This window comes from Balearica regulorum, chromosome 10 (assembly GCF_011004875.1).
Source record: "Balearica regulorum gibbericeps isolate bBalReg1 chromosome 10, bBalReg1.pri, whole genome shotgun sequence".
NCBI classification, from domain to species: domain Eukaryota; kingdom Metazoa; phylum Chordata; class Aves; order Gruiformes; family Gruidae; genus Balearica; species Balearica regulorum.
In genome coordinates, this window is record NC_046193.1 from 22,540,339 (window position 1) to 22,558,607 (window position 18,269).

At 41.5% G+C, this 18,269-nt stretch overlaps 1 protein-coding gene across 8 annotated transcripts in view; it reads left to right on the top strand.

Annotated features, from left to right (window-relative positions):
* ITPR1 (inositol 1,4,5-trisphosphate receptor type 1) overlaps positions 1–18,269 on the top strand; it is a 177,986-nt gene that overhangs the window by 58,973 nt on the left and 100,744 nt on the right. For 5 of the 8 annotated variants that reach the window (XM_075762494.1, XM_075762499.1, XM_075762495.1 and 2 more), the window contains 15 exons: positions 115–210; positions 1,551–1,595; positions 4,613–4,767; positions 6,047–6,146; positions 6,596–6,756; positions 7,556–7,697; positions 8,068–8,226; positions 8,804–8,976; positions 9,236–9,355; positions 10,687–10,881; positions 12,627–12,878; positions 14,301–14,442; positions 15,426–15,579; positions 15,917–16,104; positions 17,573–17,711. In XM_075762494.1, coding sequence (XP_075618609.1) covers positions 115–210; positions 1,551–1,595; positions 4,613–4,767; positions 6,047–6,146; positions 6,596–6,756; positions 7,556–7,697; positions 8,068–8,226; positions 8,804–8,976; positions 9,236–9,355; positions 10,687–10,881; positions 12,627–12,878; positions 14,301–14,442; positions 15,426–15,579; positions 15,917–16,104; positions 17,573–17,711 — 2,221 coding nt within the window. The remainder of the gene's footprint in view (positions 1–114; positions 211–1,550; positions 1,596–4,612; positions 4,768–6,046; positions 6,147–6,595; positions 6,757–7,555; positions 7,698–8,067; positions 8,227–8,803; positions 8,977–9,235; positions 9,356–10,686; positions 10,882–12,626; positions 12,879–14,300; positions 14,443–15,425; positions 15,580–15,916; positions 16,105–17,572; positions 17,712–18,269) is intronic. The other 3 variants (XM_075762496.1, XM_075762497.1, XM_075762500.1) reach the window with 1 other exon arrangement.

Genomic DNA, 18,269 nt, shown 5'->3' on the forward strand with positions numbered 1-18,269 from the left:
TGGAGCTCCTTGTTCTGTTTCCTCTTACCGGTACGTGAAATACAGTAAGTGCTGTGTTTGAAAGAGAGGTCACTGTAATTACACGGTGTAATCGTGGTTTCCCTTTCCTTGTAGGTGGTGCAGCATGATCCTTGTCGTGGTGGCGCAGGGTACTGGAATAGCCTTTTCAGGTTCAAACATCTCGCCACTGGACACTACCTAGCAGCAGAGGTAGGTGCTGGGGCTTGCTTAGGAACTCTGCCTTTCCTTCCACAGTATTCTCTTCCTTTTACCACTTCTTAAAAATCTCTCATTTCCTGCCCTAAAAATAGGCACAGGGGAGGGGAGGAGAGTGGTGTTTGGGTCCTTAGTATTAATACAAACATAGATGGCTAAACATAGAAAACAAGATGAAAGAGATGTAAAAGAATACTACGGTACAGGGTAGTCTTGAGCTTATTTCACTTTTTGTGTGAATTCTAGAGGCAATAACTCTTCTCCTGCAAAGAACAGACACTAAATAGTGTCCTGTCATGTGGGCAGTAGAATCAAGATGAATTTATTAATAGATGAATACATTAAAAAAGGCTGAGAGCCTTTGGGGAAAAATGAATTCAACTATTGTTAGTTTCTCCTGAATCACAGATTTCCGAGCGGAATTGCAGAATTGAACGTATAACGAAAATACAGTTAGACGTCAGACCAGTCGTGCAAGAACTGCAGATAATGCTTAGCTGTCCAAGCACAAAATAAATAAGAAGTCTAAAGGTTATAATTTTGTGTTGCTGCTCAACACTTTTAAATGTTTATTAAAACTACTACTATTCACTTTAAAGCGTGGATATATCAACATGCCAATACACAAACCTCAGTAAGTAAAAACTAAAGCTGTCCTGGATGTACGAGCATGTAGCAGGGCAGACGGGCGGCCTCAGCCCATGTTATTGACCTGAGAGCTTTGGTGGGAAAAGTCCAGGTTAGATATCCCATTTTTTATTCTTCTAATAAGCAGATTGGAAAACCAGCAGCATTTTGTCACATGTACACTCGCAAATCCTTTTCAGTAGCGATCCAATATAGAGCTTTTCCAGTAAATCTTGGGTTTGCTAATCAGCCAAAACAAAAACATGGTCTTACATCATACAAAAATATACTAGAGGAATTGCTCTCCTGATCCATGGTTAGAATAGAGTTTATTCTAAAATACTTCTGCCAAACCAGTAATTTCTAGTTGGAAATTCCACTTGGGATTTAAAAAAAAAAAAAAAGAAAAAACACCCACAAAAAAACCCGAAACTTGGTAACTCTCTGCCGTTCTTGCTTCTTTAGTGATTATCCTGAACAAGAGAAATCTCTCTGCATGTTTGCAGATTATGTAACTGCTTAATTCATGGACAGGCAGATGCCTGGTTAGAAATGAATCGGTTTGCGCAGTGTATTTGTTCTGCATGCCTGGTGGTGCTGTAGCAGTAGCGTGCGTTTTTTACAAAATAAGTTTAGACCGCGCTGAGGTTGTTTCCCACTTCCAGCTCTGTTAGAGTTTTGACGTGCCTGTGATTCTGTTTCATCAGGTAAACCCTGACTATGAGGAAGATGACCTGGAGTGTCAATCCTCAGTAAGTATAGGCAAGAGTATGATCTTGCCCCTAATTGAGGAGGGCTTGACACAGGTCCAGGTATTTACCTGGCCAGTGCATACATGGTCCAGGCTTTGCTGCTAGTGAAGAAGCTAAAAAAGCTGAGAATGATCTGAAGGCTTTTAAGGCCTGTCCAGAAGAATGGATATTGAAAACTGGATTAGGCTTTAGTGAAGAGCAATGCACTTGGAACCGAATTTATACGTTACCTGGACCCCCTCGCCTCCCCTCTTTGTAGCATCTCTTTTTCTGTCTTCCTATTTCTTAAACCTTTCCTTCCTTGAAGCATTCTCTTGAATAGGTCTGAAAAGCAAGTTGCTCAAGGTGACACCAGATGGCAAGTGTCCCTAACGGGATGTTCACGTAGTGTTGTGCCAGTCAGGCACCTGACCTCCTTGTTTAAGAAATTAATTCCCCCTCTCGTTTTAGCTTGTCACAGGAAAGCCAGGATAAAGGGTCTAGAGAGCAAGAATGGCAGGGGGAGCATGATTTCAGTGCCATTCTTCTGATTTTCCTGTGAAAGCAAGTCTGTGTTGTTTTCTGTAAGTAGTTTTGTGTCAAAGATTGAGTGTGCTGATGCTTTGTATTAATAGAAGCTTCTCTTTGGTGTCAAAGGGAAACAGCATTGCTTCGGTGGCTGAAAACAGATAAAACTGGAACAGCACTTTCCATTGTGGATTACATTTTTTTATAGTTGGATATGATTGTAGGCTTACGCAGCTTTCTTGGTCATTTATCCTGCATTATGAAAGATTTGCTCTATTTGGATATGAGAAAGAACTACTCCCTCAATTTTTAAAAGATGCATGTGAAAGCACTGTGATGCTTTGAAATCCTGCAGGGTAGACTTTTTCCTCCTAAAAGGATTTGTCATTATACCCTGGCCGTTAAAATGCTTACCCTTGCCCCCAGATATTGAGCTGTTATCCTGATTAGTTCTTGGTGGTATTTGGCAGCAAACACTGATCTTCTGACAGCTTGACTTCAGTAAACATGCTGGAAAAATGAAAAAATGAACACCCTCCACCCACACCAAGCTATTGTTGGGCGAAAGGGAGGATCCAACATTGACTATTTTGTTGGCTTAACTTTTTGAAAGTCAATCAGTGTCAAGGTCTTTTATGTAGACATCCATCCTGCTAGTGTTACGCTAATGTCTCTGTCTGATAATACGTGCAGTAATAACCATAAGGCACTGGCTTCAGAGTTGTGCTGATTTTTCCCTGCTCTGTCTCTGTACCACTAGGTGGCAAAATAGACCATAAAGAATAGGCTCAGGAGCACATAATTCATTTCTGACACGCAGTTACTGCATCGTTTAACATTCACTAGTGACAGGGTGGTGTAGGCTGCTTTATCCAACTTCATGCAAACTCCAACTTGATGTAAATGTGAGCTGTCTGCAAGATGGCAGGTTTCTTCGCACAGCTCTGTGGTTTGTTGTTTTCTCCTTATACCTCGGTGAGCTGTACAGGAATGGGGTTTAAATGGGCATGGCTGAGGTGCCAGCTAGCGCCTTTCAACATTAGAGGACTGCTGGTGTCAGCTTTGGGGTTGAAGTTTTAGTTCTCCCTAAATTGCCCCATTTCCTACCTTCCGATTTTCTAATTATCAGCTTTGCGGCAGTTTCAATAACTGACCAGTTGTCTCCTGAAGTGCAAATTGTGAATGCAGAGCCGTACTGTGGGGATGGAGACAGCTGAAATTTGGAGAATTCATTCCAAGAGAGTGAATTTCTCCCAGTGTAAAGCCTCCAGATGGACCCCGAGCGTATAGCTGCTGCTTCTCCTGAAGGCACACTCCCAATGTGTATTTCTGTTCCATACAGCTAACTGTCTGTTCCCACGTGAAAAATCAGTCTTTAAATGTCACAATTTGCGGCCAAGTTCATTGACTACAAATGTGCTAACCACAGAGTATCCTGAGGCACAAGCAATGTTACATACCTTTTCTGTACGTTTAAGGATTGCGACGCCTTACGCCAGGACTTTGAAAGGCAGGTACTCGACCGCTGACCGCGTTGGGTGCCTGTCTTCTGCTGGTGCCAAGATCACAGAGAAATTGATAAGTTGGCTTCTTGATCACTTTTTGAAAACTGCATCTAGGATTTAGATGTTTATACATGGACAGCTGGCTCCTGTCTTGTGTCAGACAGTTAGCAACTTTTTTATTGAGTAGCCGTAACCGGTAGTTCCCTAGGAAAGGTTTTACAGAAAGTTGTTGTTCCTTTTTCCCAATTCATCTTTATTTTTTCCTACCCTCTTGTCCTTTCATCTGAAAATCCAGGGGTTTATTCAGTTGATGCTACTATCTTTACTTCGCTAAAGGAGGCTGGTAATTTGCTAGCACCTTGGAAATAAAGATAGTTCTGATCCCATGGCCTTTGTAGCGTATCCTTGTGTTTGAGTGCATCATAAGCTGTGGCGTGAACAGCAAAACATCCTGATTAGCTTTTTGTTTCATTTGTCTGTAATTACTAGATGCGAGTCCCATTTTTTTGCTGGAGTTGCCCAGCAAAGACTGTTGGTACATAGTGTTGGTGACTCTTCTGTTTGCAGCTCACAGAATTACTTTGTTAGGGTGATAACTGCAATATGTGGAATACATTTAGAGAGCTGGCAGTGCCAGGGGTGGGGATCTTAGCAGGTGTGGGTCATCTGAAACTAGTCAGAGTTCCCAGTGACTGTGGGGTGAATGGCCGGGGGGATTTTCAGTCTCTTGCGGCACTGCCTCCAAGACACAGCCTCTGTGGTTTAGGAGTTACCGTATTTGTCATCCAGAAATACTCAGAAGTTATTAACACCAGGGAAAGCAAAGAAATAGTTGGCAAGAGCAGCTACTTGTCAGTTTTACTGGTGTCCTAAAGCCCAGTTGTCTAAACTGGTCCTTGGAGTGGTTCAGTCCTGTCTGCAAATTCCAGGGCACATCTATTTAACGTGGGGCAGGTGGGTCTGGAGGGCTTGGGCTGACTGTGTGTGATGGGACTTCTTCCACAGCTGGACCCTGAGCAGGATGCCTCCAGAAGAGGCTTGCGCAGTGCTCAGGAGAAGATGGCGTACTCCCTGGTGTCTGTGCCTGAAGGAAATGACATCTCCTCCATATTTGAGTTGGACCCTACCACCTTGCGAGGAGGAGACAGCCTTGTCCCCAGGTACAGCTAAGCATACTGGTAGAACTGACTATCTGCTTTGGAGTTTGATTCTTTTATTTTTATTTTTTTTCTTAAGGTAAAGCTGTCTCCTGCTGTTTTTCTTTCATCCTTTGGAATTAAGATTCTTTCTCAAATTAATGTAGGAATACTTAGCAAGTGCCTGAAGCTTCACTTTAGTACTTTACAATTGAGTTATAAGTAACAGAACACCATTTTACAGATGGGAAAATTGAGATTAAGTGACATCCTTGCCAGTGAACAAGCTGGGACCGAAAGCCTTGGGTGTCTTACCAAGCCACTCCTGTGACCTGTCTGCGTTAAGTTAGCCAGGATGTAACACCGAGTAATTTACACTTGGTTTATGTGTCCTTTACTGTTCATATGGTACCTCTTGTTACTTAAAAGATTCTGTACCCTTCAAAGTTATGCAGTCTGCGTGCAGGCTCTTTGCTGTCTGCTCCCACTGAGAAAGCACAGCGTATTCGTTCCATCTACTTTATCTGAGCAACTCTCTAAATCATCAGACACTAAATTAGCAGAAGTGAACAGGGCCACCCAAAGCAGCTGTCCTGGGTGCCTCTTCTGCCCTTTGGGCTGCCACGGTTGTGTGGAGAGAGGAGGCTGGACTGCAGCTGAGAGACTGTTTCTTACCGTGGCCCAAGATGCTCATCTACTGTGGCTTGACATCTTTTATTATAAAAGAGCTGGTACATGCAAAATAGGGTCATTGCCAGAAATACCGGAGAAAACTAAGTCTGGGAAGTGCTGTCCACATAGGACTTCTGCTAGAGAAGGTTGTTGCATGCTGGTCTCGTATTCTGGTGTCTTGATGGACCTTTGATGCTTGAACAACACTGACATATACAGAGAGTCAAAAAATTCTCAGTTTAGAAAACATAAAGTAGACATTAGGGAGTTATGGACTGAAAAATACAAAGGTAATGGAGGAAGCTGACAGCTCAGATACACTATAGCACGTGGAAATGTGAGGACTTGAAGAAGCTTTATTTGTTACTGTGCAGCAGCTGAGTTACAGCAACGAAATACAGATGTACTTCCATTGTACAGCAGAACCTGTTTCATTACATAAGAAGACTTCTTAAGGTGAATTTATAGAATGGAATAAGGAAAGAGTCTTATTCCTGTTATGGTATGCAGCATGGATAAAGATGACACTTTTTTTTCCACTTGTTCCTGCCAACATCTTGCAATTCGAACAATGTGAAGATTTCCCGTCTGGGAACTGACTCATGCTTTGAAACTTTTGACTTTCTTTCAGGAACTCTTACGTCAGACTTAGACACCTTTGCACTAACACCTGGGTCCATAGTACCAATATCCCTATTGATAAAGAGGAGGAGAAACCTGTGATGCTCAAAGTAAGTCCTGTTACTTTATATAAGCACAACCTTTGATTCCTGTGCATCCACAAAAGTGTTGGTAGGAGAAGTTCCAGTCCCATGAGACTGCTGGGCTTGTCAAACAGCGAGCAGGTTAACAGTAATGAATAGGGCCTATGCAAAATGTTTTATCTAAAAGGTTGGGTTTTCACAGTAGTTTACTAGTAACGCTGTTCAATTTCTACTGTACAACAGTCATCACAAGGAGAATTGTTTCCACTGTTTACAGCAACATTTTGCAATCTCTCCTGGTGTTTCTCTGGATTTAGGAATACCTTTGAGTTTGCACAGAGCAATACTGCTCTCAAAGTGTGACTTCATCAGCAGCCTCACACTGTCCAAGTGGAGCATGGCTTTTCTTCTGTTTTATTATCACTGAGTAAGTTTTCTGCCTTTTGCTTTGATGATAAAACTTCTTTGGGTTTCAGATTGGTACTTCTCCAGTGAAAGAGGACAAAGAAGCTTTTGCCATAGTACCAGTTTCCCCTGCAGAGGTTCGGGACTTGGATTTTGCGAATGATGCAAGTAAGGTTTTAGGTTCCATTGCTGGCAAGTTGGAAAAGGGAACAATAACCCAGAATGAAAGAAGGTAAGGAAGCAAGACTTTGATTCACATAATGTTGTTTCCTTTACTCAGTAACTGCTTCTTTGCAAATTTTATCTATGTACGCTATCGTCAGGAGAGGGATTTTGTTTCCTACGAAGTTAGATTAAAAAAAAAAAAAGACAGTTGATGGTTTTACTGTTGATGTGACCATAGTGGAGGTTTTCAAGCCTATTTTGTCAAGCCCTCCCTGTTGCTCGGTGAAATGAGAGCATGAGAACTCTTGTTGTGAACTTGGAGGAATAATCCACGGCATACCTTTCTGGATGGGCTTTGCAAATTGAGTGTGGGAATTTATAATCCATCTTGTGAAGACTGAGCACATGACTTCTTGCAAATCCTCTGATAATATCCATGAAAAGTACGTGGCCACACAAATAAGAGTCAGCTGTGTAAAACCAGGGCCCATGTGCTTCTATAGCTGGTATCTTTTATTTGGCCTTGGGAGAGATTATCACTTGATTTTATTTTTTTTTTAATTTTTTTATTTTTTTTCCATTGGCAATTTAAAGAACTGCCAAACAGAATTTGGCGAGCATATAGTTGTCCTAAAGTTGTATCACTGTCTTACTGCTGCTGTGGTTTAGCTATTAGACAGTAAGGCTGCAGCAATAGGGAGCATTTAAGTTCTGTACAAACCTCTGTTATCCAACATCTGAGTCAGTCTATAACTGATGTTCTTTTTCACTTAGAAGTTTGAAATTTATGTACACTTACACTGGCGTTGTTCTTTTAACAGATAGAATTTGTAGTTTTGTATTAACAACTTCTGGCTTTGCTGCAGATCTGTTACCAAATTGTTGGAGGATTTGGTCTATTTTGTTACTGGCGGAACTAACTCTGGACAAGACGTCCTTGAAGTGGTATTTTCTAAACCTAATAGAGAGCGGCAAAAACTGATGAGAGAGCAGAACATTCTAAAGCAGGTAGGCTGCATTTTTCTTTAAATTGCCTACAAGAAGGGTTGTCAGAACAGAGAAACTAATAAAAGAGAACCTGGCCAAATTATTGGGACCGACAGATCCTTGGAGTTTCTAGCTTTCAGCAGGCTCTTGGCAGCGGACTGTAGGCATACCATTGCTAGAAGAAAAAAATACAGAATATGGTGTTGAATAAAAGTGATCAACGGTGTCTTCTGTCCAGGCTACGTTCTGGCCTGGAAACTTGGTAGCTGTAGTGTGTTTCTGATGTACCTTTCAGAAATTTAGAGACACTGACACAGTGCTCTCACACTAGTTCTAATCACATGAAGGCAGTGTCTTATAGGATTTTATCTGTTTTTTAATAAATCTGTAGATTTTCAAGTTGTTGCAAGCACCATTTACGGACAGCGGTGATGGCCCGATGTTGCGGTTGGAGGAGCTTGGAGACCAGCGTCATGCTCCCTTCAGACACATATGCCGACTTTGCTACAGAGTCCTGAGGCACTCGCAGCAGGATTACAGAAAGAATCAGGTTTGAGATATGTCTGTAGCTTTCAATGGCACTAACACGGTTCCTGCCTCCAAAAAAATAAAAGCTACATCCTGTGAAACCCTGCTATGCTGTGCTGTATTGTACAGTCAGCAAGAGATTTTTGGATTGCTCAGTTTTCCCCTGTCTGGCATTTTTCATCTCAGAGATGATTTGCAGTGTGATTAGTACCAGTTCTAAGGGAAATAAGAAAACAATAGAATTGCTAACTGTGAAATCCAGGTGAATTACAAGACTTTCTTCCCTCTCGTGTACTACAAGCTCCACTGAAAGTTGACCTGTGAATTAAGGCTGCTCATTTTTTGTTGCCGTTTATTAAAAACAAGTTCATATCAGATAAAGATAAATGCCTTGGTGGTGTCTAGCCCAGGAGGGAGGGAGGTGTTAAGGTTGTCTGTCAGCACTGGTTTTCTCTCCAAAGAACAACCATTTGAATCTAATCCAGTTTGCATCCTGGGATGTTGATATTGACAAACATCTTACTGTTTTCTGTTACTGAGTATTGCCTTAAATTCTGAGAATTAATTACACCACCTTCCTTCTTCCCTTTGTTTTGAAGGAATACATTGCAAAGCAGTTTGGCTTCATGCAGAAGCAAATTGGCTACGATGTCTTGGCCGAGGACACTATTACAGCACTGCTTCATAACAATCGCAAGCTCTTGGAGAAGCACATCACAGCTGCCGAGATTGACACTTTTGTTAGTCTTGTGAGGAAAAATAGGGAGCCCAGGTGAGAGCTACGTTTTTGAGTGTACGATTACCCTTTTCCTCTTAGTCTTCTGAGGAAAATCTGACCTGCCAACTTGCTAGTAAGGAAGCACAGCTAGTTCACTTCTTTTTTTGGCACTAGCCCTGACTTCCCCCTCGGGCAACAGTCTCGCTCTGCAATGTTAAAATGGAGGTCTGAATGTTTTCTTTCTGAAATGTGGACTGCTTCAGCCTAGATCTCAACAAGGATTGATACTCTTTTGGCTCACGTTTTCCAACAGGTTTTTGGATTACCTCTCAGATCTGTGCGTTTCCATGAACAAGTCTATTCCAGTGACACAGGAGTTGATTTGTAAAGCTGTGCTGAATCCAGCAAATGCAGACATTCTCATTGAAACTAAGTAAGTTAATGCCTTTAAAGATGGTTTTCCTAGTGTGAAACAGAAGGAAGGTGATTCAAAGCTGAGAGCACTGCTGGCACGTCTAGAGAAAGCAGTTAAGTGTGTGTGGGGTCCTCTTCAAATCCACAGTAAATGGGTGTTGATGACAGCAGACGTCTGCCATATGCATCCTCAGTCCTGCAGTCAGAGAAATCTTTCTGATCTCTCACGAGTGATCAAAGGAGACAGACTTTGCAGGAAGGTGTGCAGGGTCCTGTGGGCCTGATCCTCCTCTGGGCTTCAGGCTTTCCTCCATAAGCTGTCGGAAGGGAGCGAGCGCTTCCTGGGTGCGTGCCCACTGAGCTCAGCTTGCAGCGAAGCAGAAGCTGATGCGTCTCCGCTCACCCGGGTCTCCCTCTGCGGTTAGCGTTTGGGTCTCCAGCTCTCAGCATTGCCCTGCCATTGCCGAAGCATCAGAGCGGGCACCAAATCCCAATTGTCTTCCATAAAGATGGGTTTATTCAATATGTGGAATAGGGTATAGATAATTGTGATCAAAGTACTGTAAAAGGGAAGCAGGTCTTTGTCAGATGGTATTTAAAATGCAAATGGATGAGAGTATTCTTGCGCGTTTAATTCCCTTCATGAAATCATAAAGACTGTATTTATTTCCACCAGCACTTAAAGTTGCTAAATCACTTATTTGTTCTTATCCTTGTGTATTTAATTTGTCTTTTTTTTTGCTGAAGAGCTAAAAGCCCCCAAAGCCTTTTTAGTTTCTGATTCTGATTTGTTTCTAGTGATTTCTGATTTGTTTCTAGTGATTTCATCGTGTAAGCAGAAATAAGTTCTGATCCAATTGGCATTTATGGGGTACAGAACTAATTGATTTTTAGTTATTTTTGTTTACCAAATCCTTTCCTAGTCTGAACGATCTTTGAACCAGTTCTCCTGTAAAGATGTTTTTGAAAGTCAGTTAGGTGTGTCTTTAACTGCCTTGTTTCTTTATCTTCATCAATTGAATGGAGCTGAAATGTTGGTAGTCTTAAGGCTGAATGGAAAGCTTATAATCTAAATTCATTCTAACCTAATGCTTTTAATGATAAACCCCAAAGATTTTATGTAGTAAACTGCTGCTGTTGAAGGAATAAGATACTCTGCTTTTACTTCACAGAGTTGAGGAATAAAAATTTGTGTTTTCTGAATGCAGGTGAGATCATAAAATTAGTTACTTCTACGTCACCAATGTATTTTAGCAAATGTCCTTTTTAGCAAGTGTCTTAAAAGAAATGTTCTAAAAGATCTGCATAGGTCTTGGCAGTTTGTAATCTAACCTAACTTCCTCCTTGCAGGCTGGTCCTCTCTCGATTTGAGTTTGAAGAAGTGTCAAGTGGAGAAAACGCCTTGGAGGTTGGAGAAGATGAGGAAGAAGTGTGGTTGTTTTGGAGAGACAGTAACAAGGAAATCCGCAGTAAGAGTATCAGGGAGTTGGCTCAGGATGCTAAGGAAGGGCAGAAGGAAGATCGGGACATACTCAGCTACTACAGGTTAACAGCATGTGCAGTAGTTGGCTAGCAAAGTTCGTCAAGGCTGTGTGGGGAGGGCTTTGGTATATAGGCTGTAGTTGGTTTGGGAGAAAGGATACTGCGTTTGTGGACAAAATAGCCGTTAGAGAGTGAGGACAAAGTATCTTGGAAGCGACAGCTAAAAGCACAAAGTTTATTTGCGGTGAGAAGTCCAGTTATCGGCATAAGCAAGTTTGAACTGATGTAAAAAATGTATATAGTTGAGGCTTAGAGTGCATTGAAGTTGTACAGCAGTTAATGCCTGTATTTCTGCTTGGTTTCCTGCTAAGTGGGTTTTATGGGAGAGCCTGTACGCTAACTGTTTAGGTTACCTGTATTCGGATGGAAGTTGGGGTGAGCAACCATTTGTGGGAAGAACAGGATTTCGGCATGCAAATGGCTTTGCTTTGGATTTGAAAGAAGTCACTGCTGTGCTCCCTGCCTTCTAAATTTCTCTCTAAGCTCAAAGCCTTTAGTGGTCCTGTAGCTCTCAGCAGGACAATATATGAAGTTATGAAAATGCCACAAGTTTGGTTTGATTAATGTGCAGTGCTCTTTTGTACAGCTTAAGCTATGGTTTTAGCAGTTTCTGACATGAAGCGATGTTTCCAGATGACTTGACAAGACACCAAGTTCTTGGCATAGTGTAAGATCAGGTTTCAGCCCAGACCAAATTCCTGTGTCTGGGTTATAAACTTCTGAGAGTAGTTTGACGGACAGGATTGTGGTGATGCGGAAAGTACAACTAGATTATTTTTTTTTTTTTTATTTTTAATAGCTATCGTATTTTGCATTGAACCATTGAAATGGTTCTTGCAGTAGACTTCCCAATACATGGTTTTATATGGGCCTATTGGAGGACTGAGCTCCAAAGGACACCCTCTTGTATATTGTCTAAAAAATTGTATCTGCTCTCAAAATAGATTGCAAAAAAAAATTTAAAAATCTTGCACTGATTTTCAAATAGAATTGATAGTGTTAATTCTTTTTAGCCTATATTATAGGCTCATGAACGTGCTTAAAACAAGGATTTAGGATACAGTTTGGTCAAATTCCCACGAGGAGTGCTGAGAGTGAAAAGGAGTCTGCTTGAAATTGAATGTTTCTTCAGAAAACCTCACAGTTGACACTGTTCAACCCAAGCCTGTATGAATACTCATGAGTGTTGGACATGTGCTTTATGACTAAAGGCTAATTATCAGTCTGTTGAATGTGCCTACCTTAAATGCCAGTTGCTTACTTTTAGTTTAGGGACTGAAAAGCTTGGGAATTAAGTTTATTTTTCCTTTACTAATTCTTTGCCTAAAGGGAGCAAAGCTCAGTAGCTGTTTAATCAGGTACCTAACTTTTAACGATTTTGTAGTCTGTCTACGTTTTTGCCTCAGTGAACAACTGTGGCTTCAGCACCAGTAAGAAGTGTTTGGTCTTCGACAGTATTTAGGCTGAGTTGCCTTAAATGGTCTTTAGATTCTTCTGTAGCTTTCATAAACAGCATTACTTAATTCTATGCAACTCTCAGGAAAATATGACGACTCCTTTTATTTTATTTTTCCACCTCTTACGAGTGTTTGATAAGTACTTTATTCTTTCCATAATAAGTATAGCTACATTACTGGAAAATATAGGATTCATTCTGATAATATGTAAGAGCATATCAATACTATACTCAGTGGACATTTCTAAAGTGTAAGCTGTTTGTTTTCTTTTTTTTTATTCCCCCCCTGAAGATACCAGCTAAACCTCTTTGCTAGAATGTGCCTTGATCGCCAGTACTTAGCCATAAATGAAATATCTGGCCAGCTGGATGTGGACCTCATTCTCCGTTGCATGTCGGATGAAAACTTGCCATATGATTTGAGAGCATCTTTCTGTCGGCTAATGCTTCATATGCACGTTGATCGTGACCCCCAAGAACAAGTAACACCAGTGAAGTATGCTCGTCTGTGGTCAGAAATACCTTCTGAAATTGCTATCGATGAGTAAGTACTTGCTGGAATGGTGTGGGAAAGGAAATTACATCACTTCTGATCTGGCTTTGTTTTTAAAAAATCAATCTTACTCATGCATTATTTATACTGGTTCTGCTTAAAATTAAAAAAAATAATAATTAAAAAAACCCTTCATAATGTATTCTCACTAGTTCTGTTATTCAGAGCCTGTAGTTTCTTTGCCTGTAATGTTTGCTGGGGAGAACCTTCCCGAGAACCACATAACCTTCCTGCATGTGCATGGCTAAGCTGTGAGGCAGCAGGGGTTTGTCTCAAACACGCAGCGATCACAGCGATGGTCCGTCTCTGGTTTGGGTGATGTGACGAGTGACCTAGCCCTGGGGAGGGAAAGCAAGGGAGGACTACTTCATTTTTCCTCCTGCCTGATTTGGTTATGGCATAAACCCTTCGGGGCAGGTTTTCCACACAATAGCTCGCACAGCGCAAAGTAAAACCACGGGGGAAGACGCTGAAACAAGTAATGTGCTGGAGGCAGTCACAGTCCTTCACCTCCAATGGAAAATACTCCAAGTGGTGAAAAACCTATACAAAAACACAGCTAGACTGGAGGGGTGATTTCTTGACCGTAGACTTGTATTAACTCTTTTATAGTACAAATAATTTAAAATTTATAGTACTTCAACTGCTCAGAACTCAAGTTTTTCAGTTGGAGGAAAAGAACATTTAAAATCGGTGTTAAGTGTTAGCAATTTGAGTCTTGTCTATATCAGTACTAGTGTTTCCTGGTTTCTTGGGTTTCCCTCCCTTCCCTCCTTGCTAGCCTAGCTCTCTTTGCTGAGAGAGATGCAGTAGATCGTATTCAACTTCAAATGCCAAAATAGAAAAAGAAATGGCTTCAGCTCTGGCAGAGGCTAAACAGGGATACGTGATCAAATGGAGAAACAAAAGTAGTCAGTGGAAGGTGGTGGGGATTGTCTTTTGCGAACGCTCTCTGCTCACACTGAGAAACAAACCTAGAATTTCTATTAAGAAAAAATAACGTCTACTTTTCATATATATTGCTTTTATTTGGAGGAAAAATAGCATCCACAGTTGGCATCTGTTGGCCTTATCCATTCTCCTTAATGCTGTCAATAGCTTGTCATTGTTTCCACTAAAATACTAAGGGTTTCTTTTTTTTATTTATTGGGACAAAATTGTCTTTTTTTGTTTTCCTCAGACATTTTTAAATAGTGCAAATGAGCATATGGGATAAAAGAGCAAAAGCCAGGAAATTATGGTGTCAGCTTCCTGACGCTCTCGTTTGGATAAATTATTTAACAGCCTTTAACTTCTCCTAGACTTTGACAAACCAATGAAAAATGGTATGGGGGGAAAAGAGCCCTGTGTATTTGCATGCTAAGTTTTGTGTTTTGTTTTGTTTTTTGTTTTGTTTTGTTTTTTCCTCTTCAGCTATGATAGCAGTGGAACTTCCAAAGATGAAATTAAGGAGAGATTTGCACAAACAATGGAATTTGTAGAGGAATATTTAAGAGATGTGGTGTGTCAGAGGTTCCCTTTCTCTGATAAAGAGAAAAATAAGCTCACTTTTGAGGTAGTTATCCCGTTCTGATTTTATCCTTTTTTTTTTGTGGAATGTTGGTACTATTTTCAATGCTGTGTAGATTGGAAAGTAATTAGTGAGAGCTGAGCCTCAGCAGGCTCCTCCTTCCCACTGTAGTCCCTTCTTCTCATGCAAGCAACCCCATTGAAGTTTCTGAGCTTGCAATGATAGTTCTTGAAATACAATTAATGAATGCGAGCTTATGTCTTAGATTCGCATCAGCCTTGTTTACCTTTTGAGCTCTCAGTGTTATTGCAAAGTCAAGCTTTACTGGAATAAATAGTCTCGAAAGCTAAACACTATGTCTGCATGCACAGAGTCTCTAGAGCTTACAGTATTACTCACAAAGAGAATACAGTGTCCTGTGACTTACTGACCTATTAAAATAGACTGTGCAAATTAAATGTAGCAAATCCATGCAACAGTATTCCCTAAATAACCATTAGTATAAGAAAAGATGAGATGTTTCTTTATAAAAACAAAACAACATATTTGAGGGAATATACTTCAGATAATGGAGCTACGTTAAACATTTGCACTATGTATGAAATCATTATGTGTCAATCTTGAAGGATGTGGAGGACTTGTGGGGAAACTATAACTTGGTAGCAGTAAGCTTTAGTTGCGTGATTTTTTTTTTTTTATGTAAGATAAAACCGTAAAAAGCGTCTGTACATTCCCTGTAGTCTTGACTTACCTTGCTTTTTCTGTAAGGAGACAGATGTGGTATGATTTTGTAGCTATGGAATATCGATTGCAGATACAGACTGTTACTCCAGGCATTGCAGTATTTGTAGGCAAGTAGAAAACTTTGCGATAAGATGTAGAACTATATGGTCTTATGGAATTACAAGGCATTATGATAAGAATATGATGCACAGACAGGTTCTTGATCTTTTCACTGTGTTAAGACAACTTGATTGTGATAGTAAAATGTTCAGTATTAATCAGGCTTTTTATTATTATTTTGGTAGGTTGTTAACTTAGCCAGAAATCTGATATATTTTGGTTTCTACAACTTCTGTGACCTCCTCAGACTAACCAAAATCCTCCTTGCTATATTAGACTGTGTGCACATCACTACCATCTTCCCTATTACCAAGATGGCAAAAGGCGAGGAAAGCAAAGGTAAGGCTGAAAAACGATCGGCAGAACAGATCGTTCTTTGGTAGTTTCTGGTTCATCTCAAAATGTCAATGTGGGTTCAAAATCTTCTACTCCGTTCAGTCCATGGCTTGGTGGTAAAGCTGAGTAATGCCTACGATGAAAGAGGGGAGAGGGCAGGGGGTTCTGAAAGTACCGCCGTGCTTCTATTGACTTCCATCTGTTCCAGGGATTTGGGTGTCCAGCTGGCCTTGTGTAATGTTGAGACAATTTCTCTTCGTAGGAGGTGAAGGGTCCTTGCCCTGTTAATGCAGTCCCATTACACCATCATAACCTTACCTGTTTACCTACCTCTCTGAAGGGAGCAATGTGATGAGATCAATCCACGGAGTCGGTGAGCTGATGACCCAGGTGGTGCTCAGAGGCGGTGGGTTCTTGCCCATGACTCCGCTTGCTGCTGCTCCTGAGGGGAACGTCAAGCAGAGCGAACCAGAGAAAGAGGACATCCTGGTAATGGACACAAAGCTGAAGATCATTGAAATACTTCAGGTACTAGCAACACAAATTAATGTAGCATCTCGTGCTGGCTTTAATCTGAGCGTTAATATAGTGCCATGCTGCCTTTTAATTAATTTCTGCCTTCTATGTGCCCCTCAAACTGGTAACAACAAGGGCGACACTTTCAGGCCTGCAGCACTCCACTTGCCAATGACAATATTATACCATTACTGAAACAATTTAATAGAAATGTGTTTGCAGTAGATTTCTGCGTATTTAATGGTGATTTGTAAATACCTGACTTGAAGTGGATCAGTCATTTTCCACCTTACTGTCTCAGTAATTTCTCTGAGTCTGCAGAGCCATCTCGTTAAGTGCTCCAAGGAAGGGGGAGAGGCTCGAGACTCCTCTTCGTACAGCCATAAGCCTGAAATGTTTTTTCAGCACGCACGTTTGCCAGCCACGCTGTCTCTTCCATCTCTGTCTGGCTTTTCTCACCTGTTCACCCCTAAGTCTTTGGGGGACACAGAAAAGATTTTTTTTTTTCTTTTCCCCTCTTCCAGAGTGCTGCCTCGATCTAGATGCTCCTGCAGAATTACTGCGCTGAAATCCATCTTTCCTCCCTCAGTGTAGGAGTCCCTTTTCTGTTTGGTACCTTCATGGGCAAGTTCAGGGAGGCCAGAATGCTGCAAAAGCCTTGTGGGCGAAAATATGCGAAGCAGCAGGAAAGCCACAGTGTACCTTCCCTGTGCCCCCGTGGGAGGCTTCGTGCAGAGCTGGGTTTGAGGTTATGCCCTTCCCCTCAGCAGCAGATGCGGCACGTAGGGGAGGCTTGATTCACTTCCTTTCACCGCTGCTAATTTTAGTTAAAGCCAGAACTTCTCTTATGGCCTGGCATGTGCAATGGCATATTTTAGCGTGCCAGTATTCCCCCTGTTACCAGGGTCTATTAAAACTGGCATTAAGCATTTTCCCCTAAATCTGAGAACCACAAGTGTTCTTTGCATCATACTTCTTTCCTCAAGAGGAAGACAGACCATGGAGAGGTTTCACTGGCACTAGCCCGTGGTTACCCGGACGGGTCACTGCTGCATGGCTGGGATGCCGCGCTCGTGGCAGCAGGCTGGCTCTTGGCAGCTCGTGTGCAGCTTCCTCTGCCCTGGGAGTCGGTGCGATGAGGACAGCAGCGCTGGTCTGTTAGATTCCTGCGGGGCTCGGAACGGAGGCAGAAAAGCTGCTTTCCTTTCCCGGGGATACTTGCATTGGGCAGCAATGAGGGATCAAAACTCTGCCAAAATCTACTATTCCTAAGTATTTATTACTGTGTGCATGTCATACTCTTTGAAATCACTGAATTCTGGGATTTTTAAGAAAACATTTGCGTACCTCTTCTCCAAGTTAAATCCATATTTTTACTATGATCTTGCATATTGGTAGCAGTGTTATGTACAAATTGTCTCTATGCGTGCTTGGAAATAGGCAAGTTATTTCAATATTTTTACTACTTCTGTATTACCAGTTTATTTTGAACGTGAGATTGGACTACAGAATCTCCTGCCTACTTTGTATATTTAAACATGAATTTGATGAAAGCAATGCCCAGATGTCTGAATCACCCACTGGAAGCAGTAACCAAGAAATGCCAGCTAATGTACCAGGTTAGTTATTTTACAAAGAATGAATTTGTGTGGGTTAGGGAAGACTCTTTAATCTTAAAGGTGCTAATTGGATAATTGATTCAGGTTCTTGCTTTGGCATATGAATGGTCCCACTGAAGCAGAGTACCCTGCTAGCAGAGGGAATAACGGTAGGAATCGTTTCAATATGCTCTTAATGATGCCCAGGATTTATTTGTACTGTCTCCTACTTCTTTCTATGTGTTAAGTGGGACCCAAAGCCTGAGATACATCCTTTAATGAAAACCTGAAATAAACACTATCATGTGCCATCTGTCATCAAGCTCAAATTAAATATTTCATATTAATGTTTCTGGGTGAAGGAAAAGGGTCCCCAAAGCAATCTGATTTCCTCCATCCCTTTCCCCTGGCCTGATGCCTCTTCCCACCCAAATTTCTCTCTTCCAAAGGTATTGTAGGAAGGCAGGACAGCTGGAGGTGTCAGCATCTCGGTGCTGCTCCACGAGGGTATGAAAGCAAGCTGTTGAGGAGTTGGTCGTGTCCAGCGTGAGCTGCTTAACTGGAAGCAGCAGAGTTAGT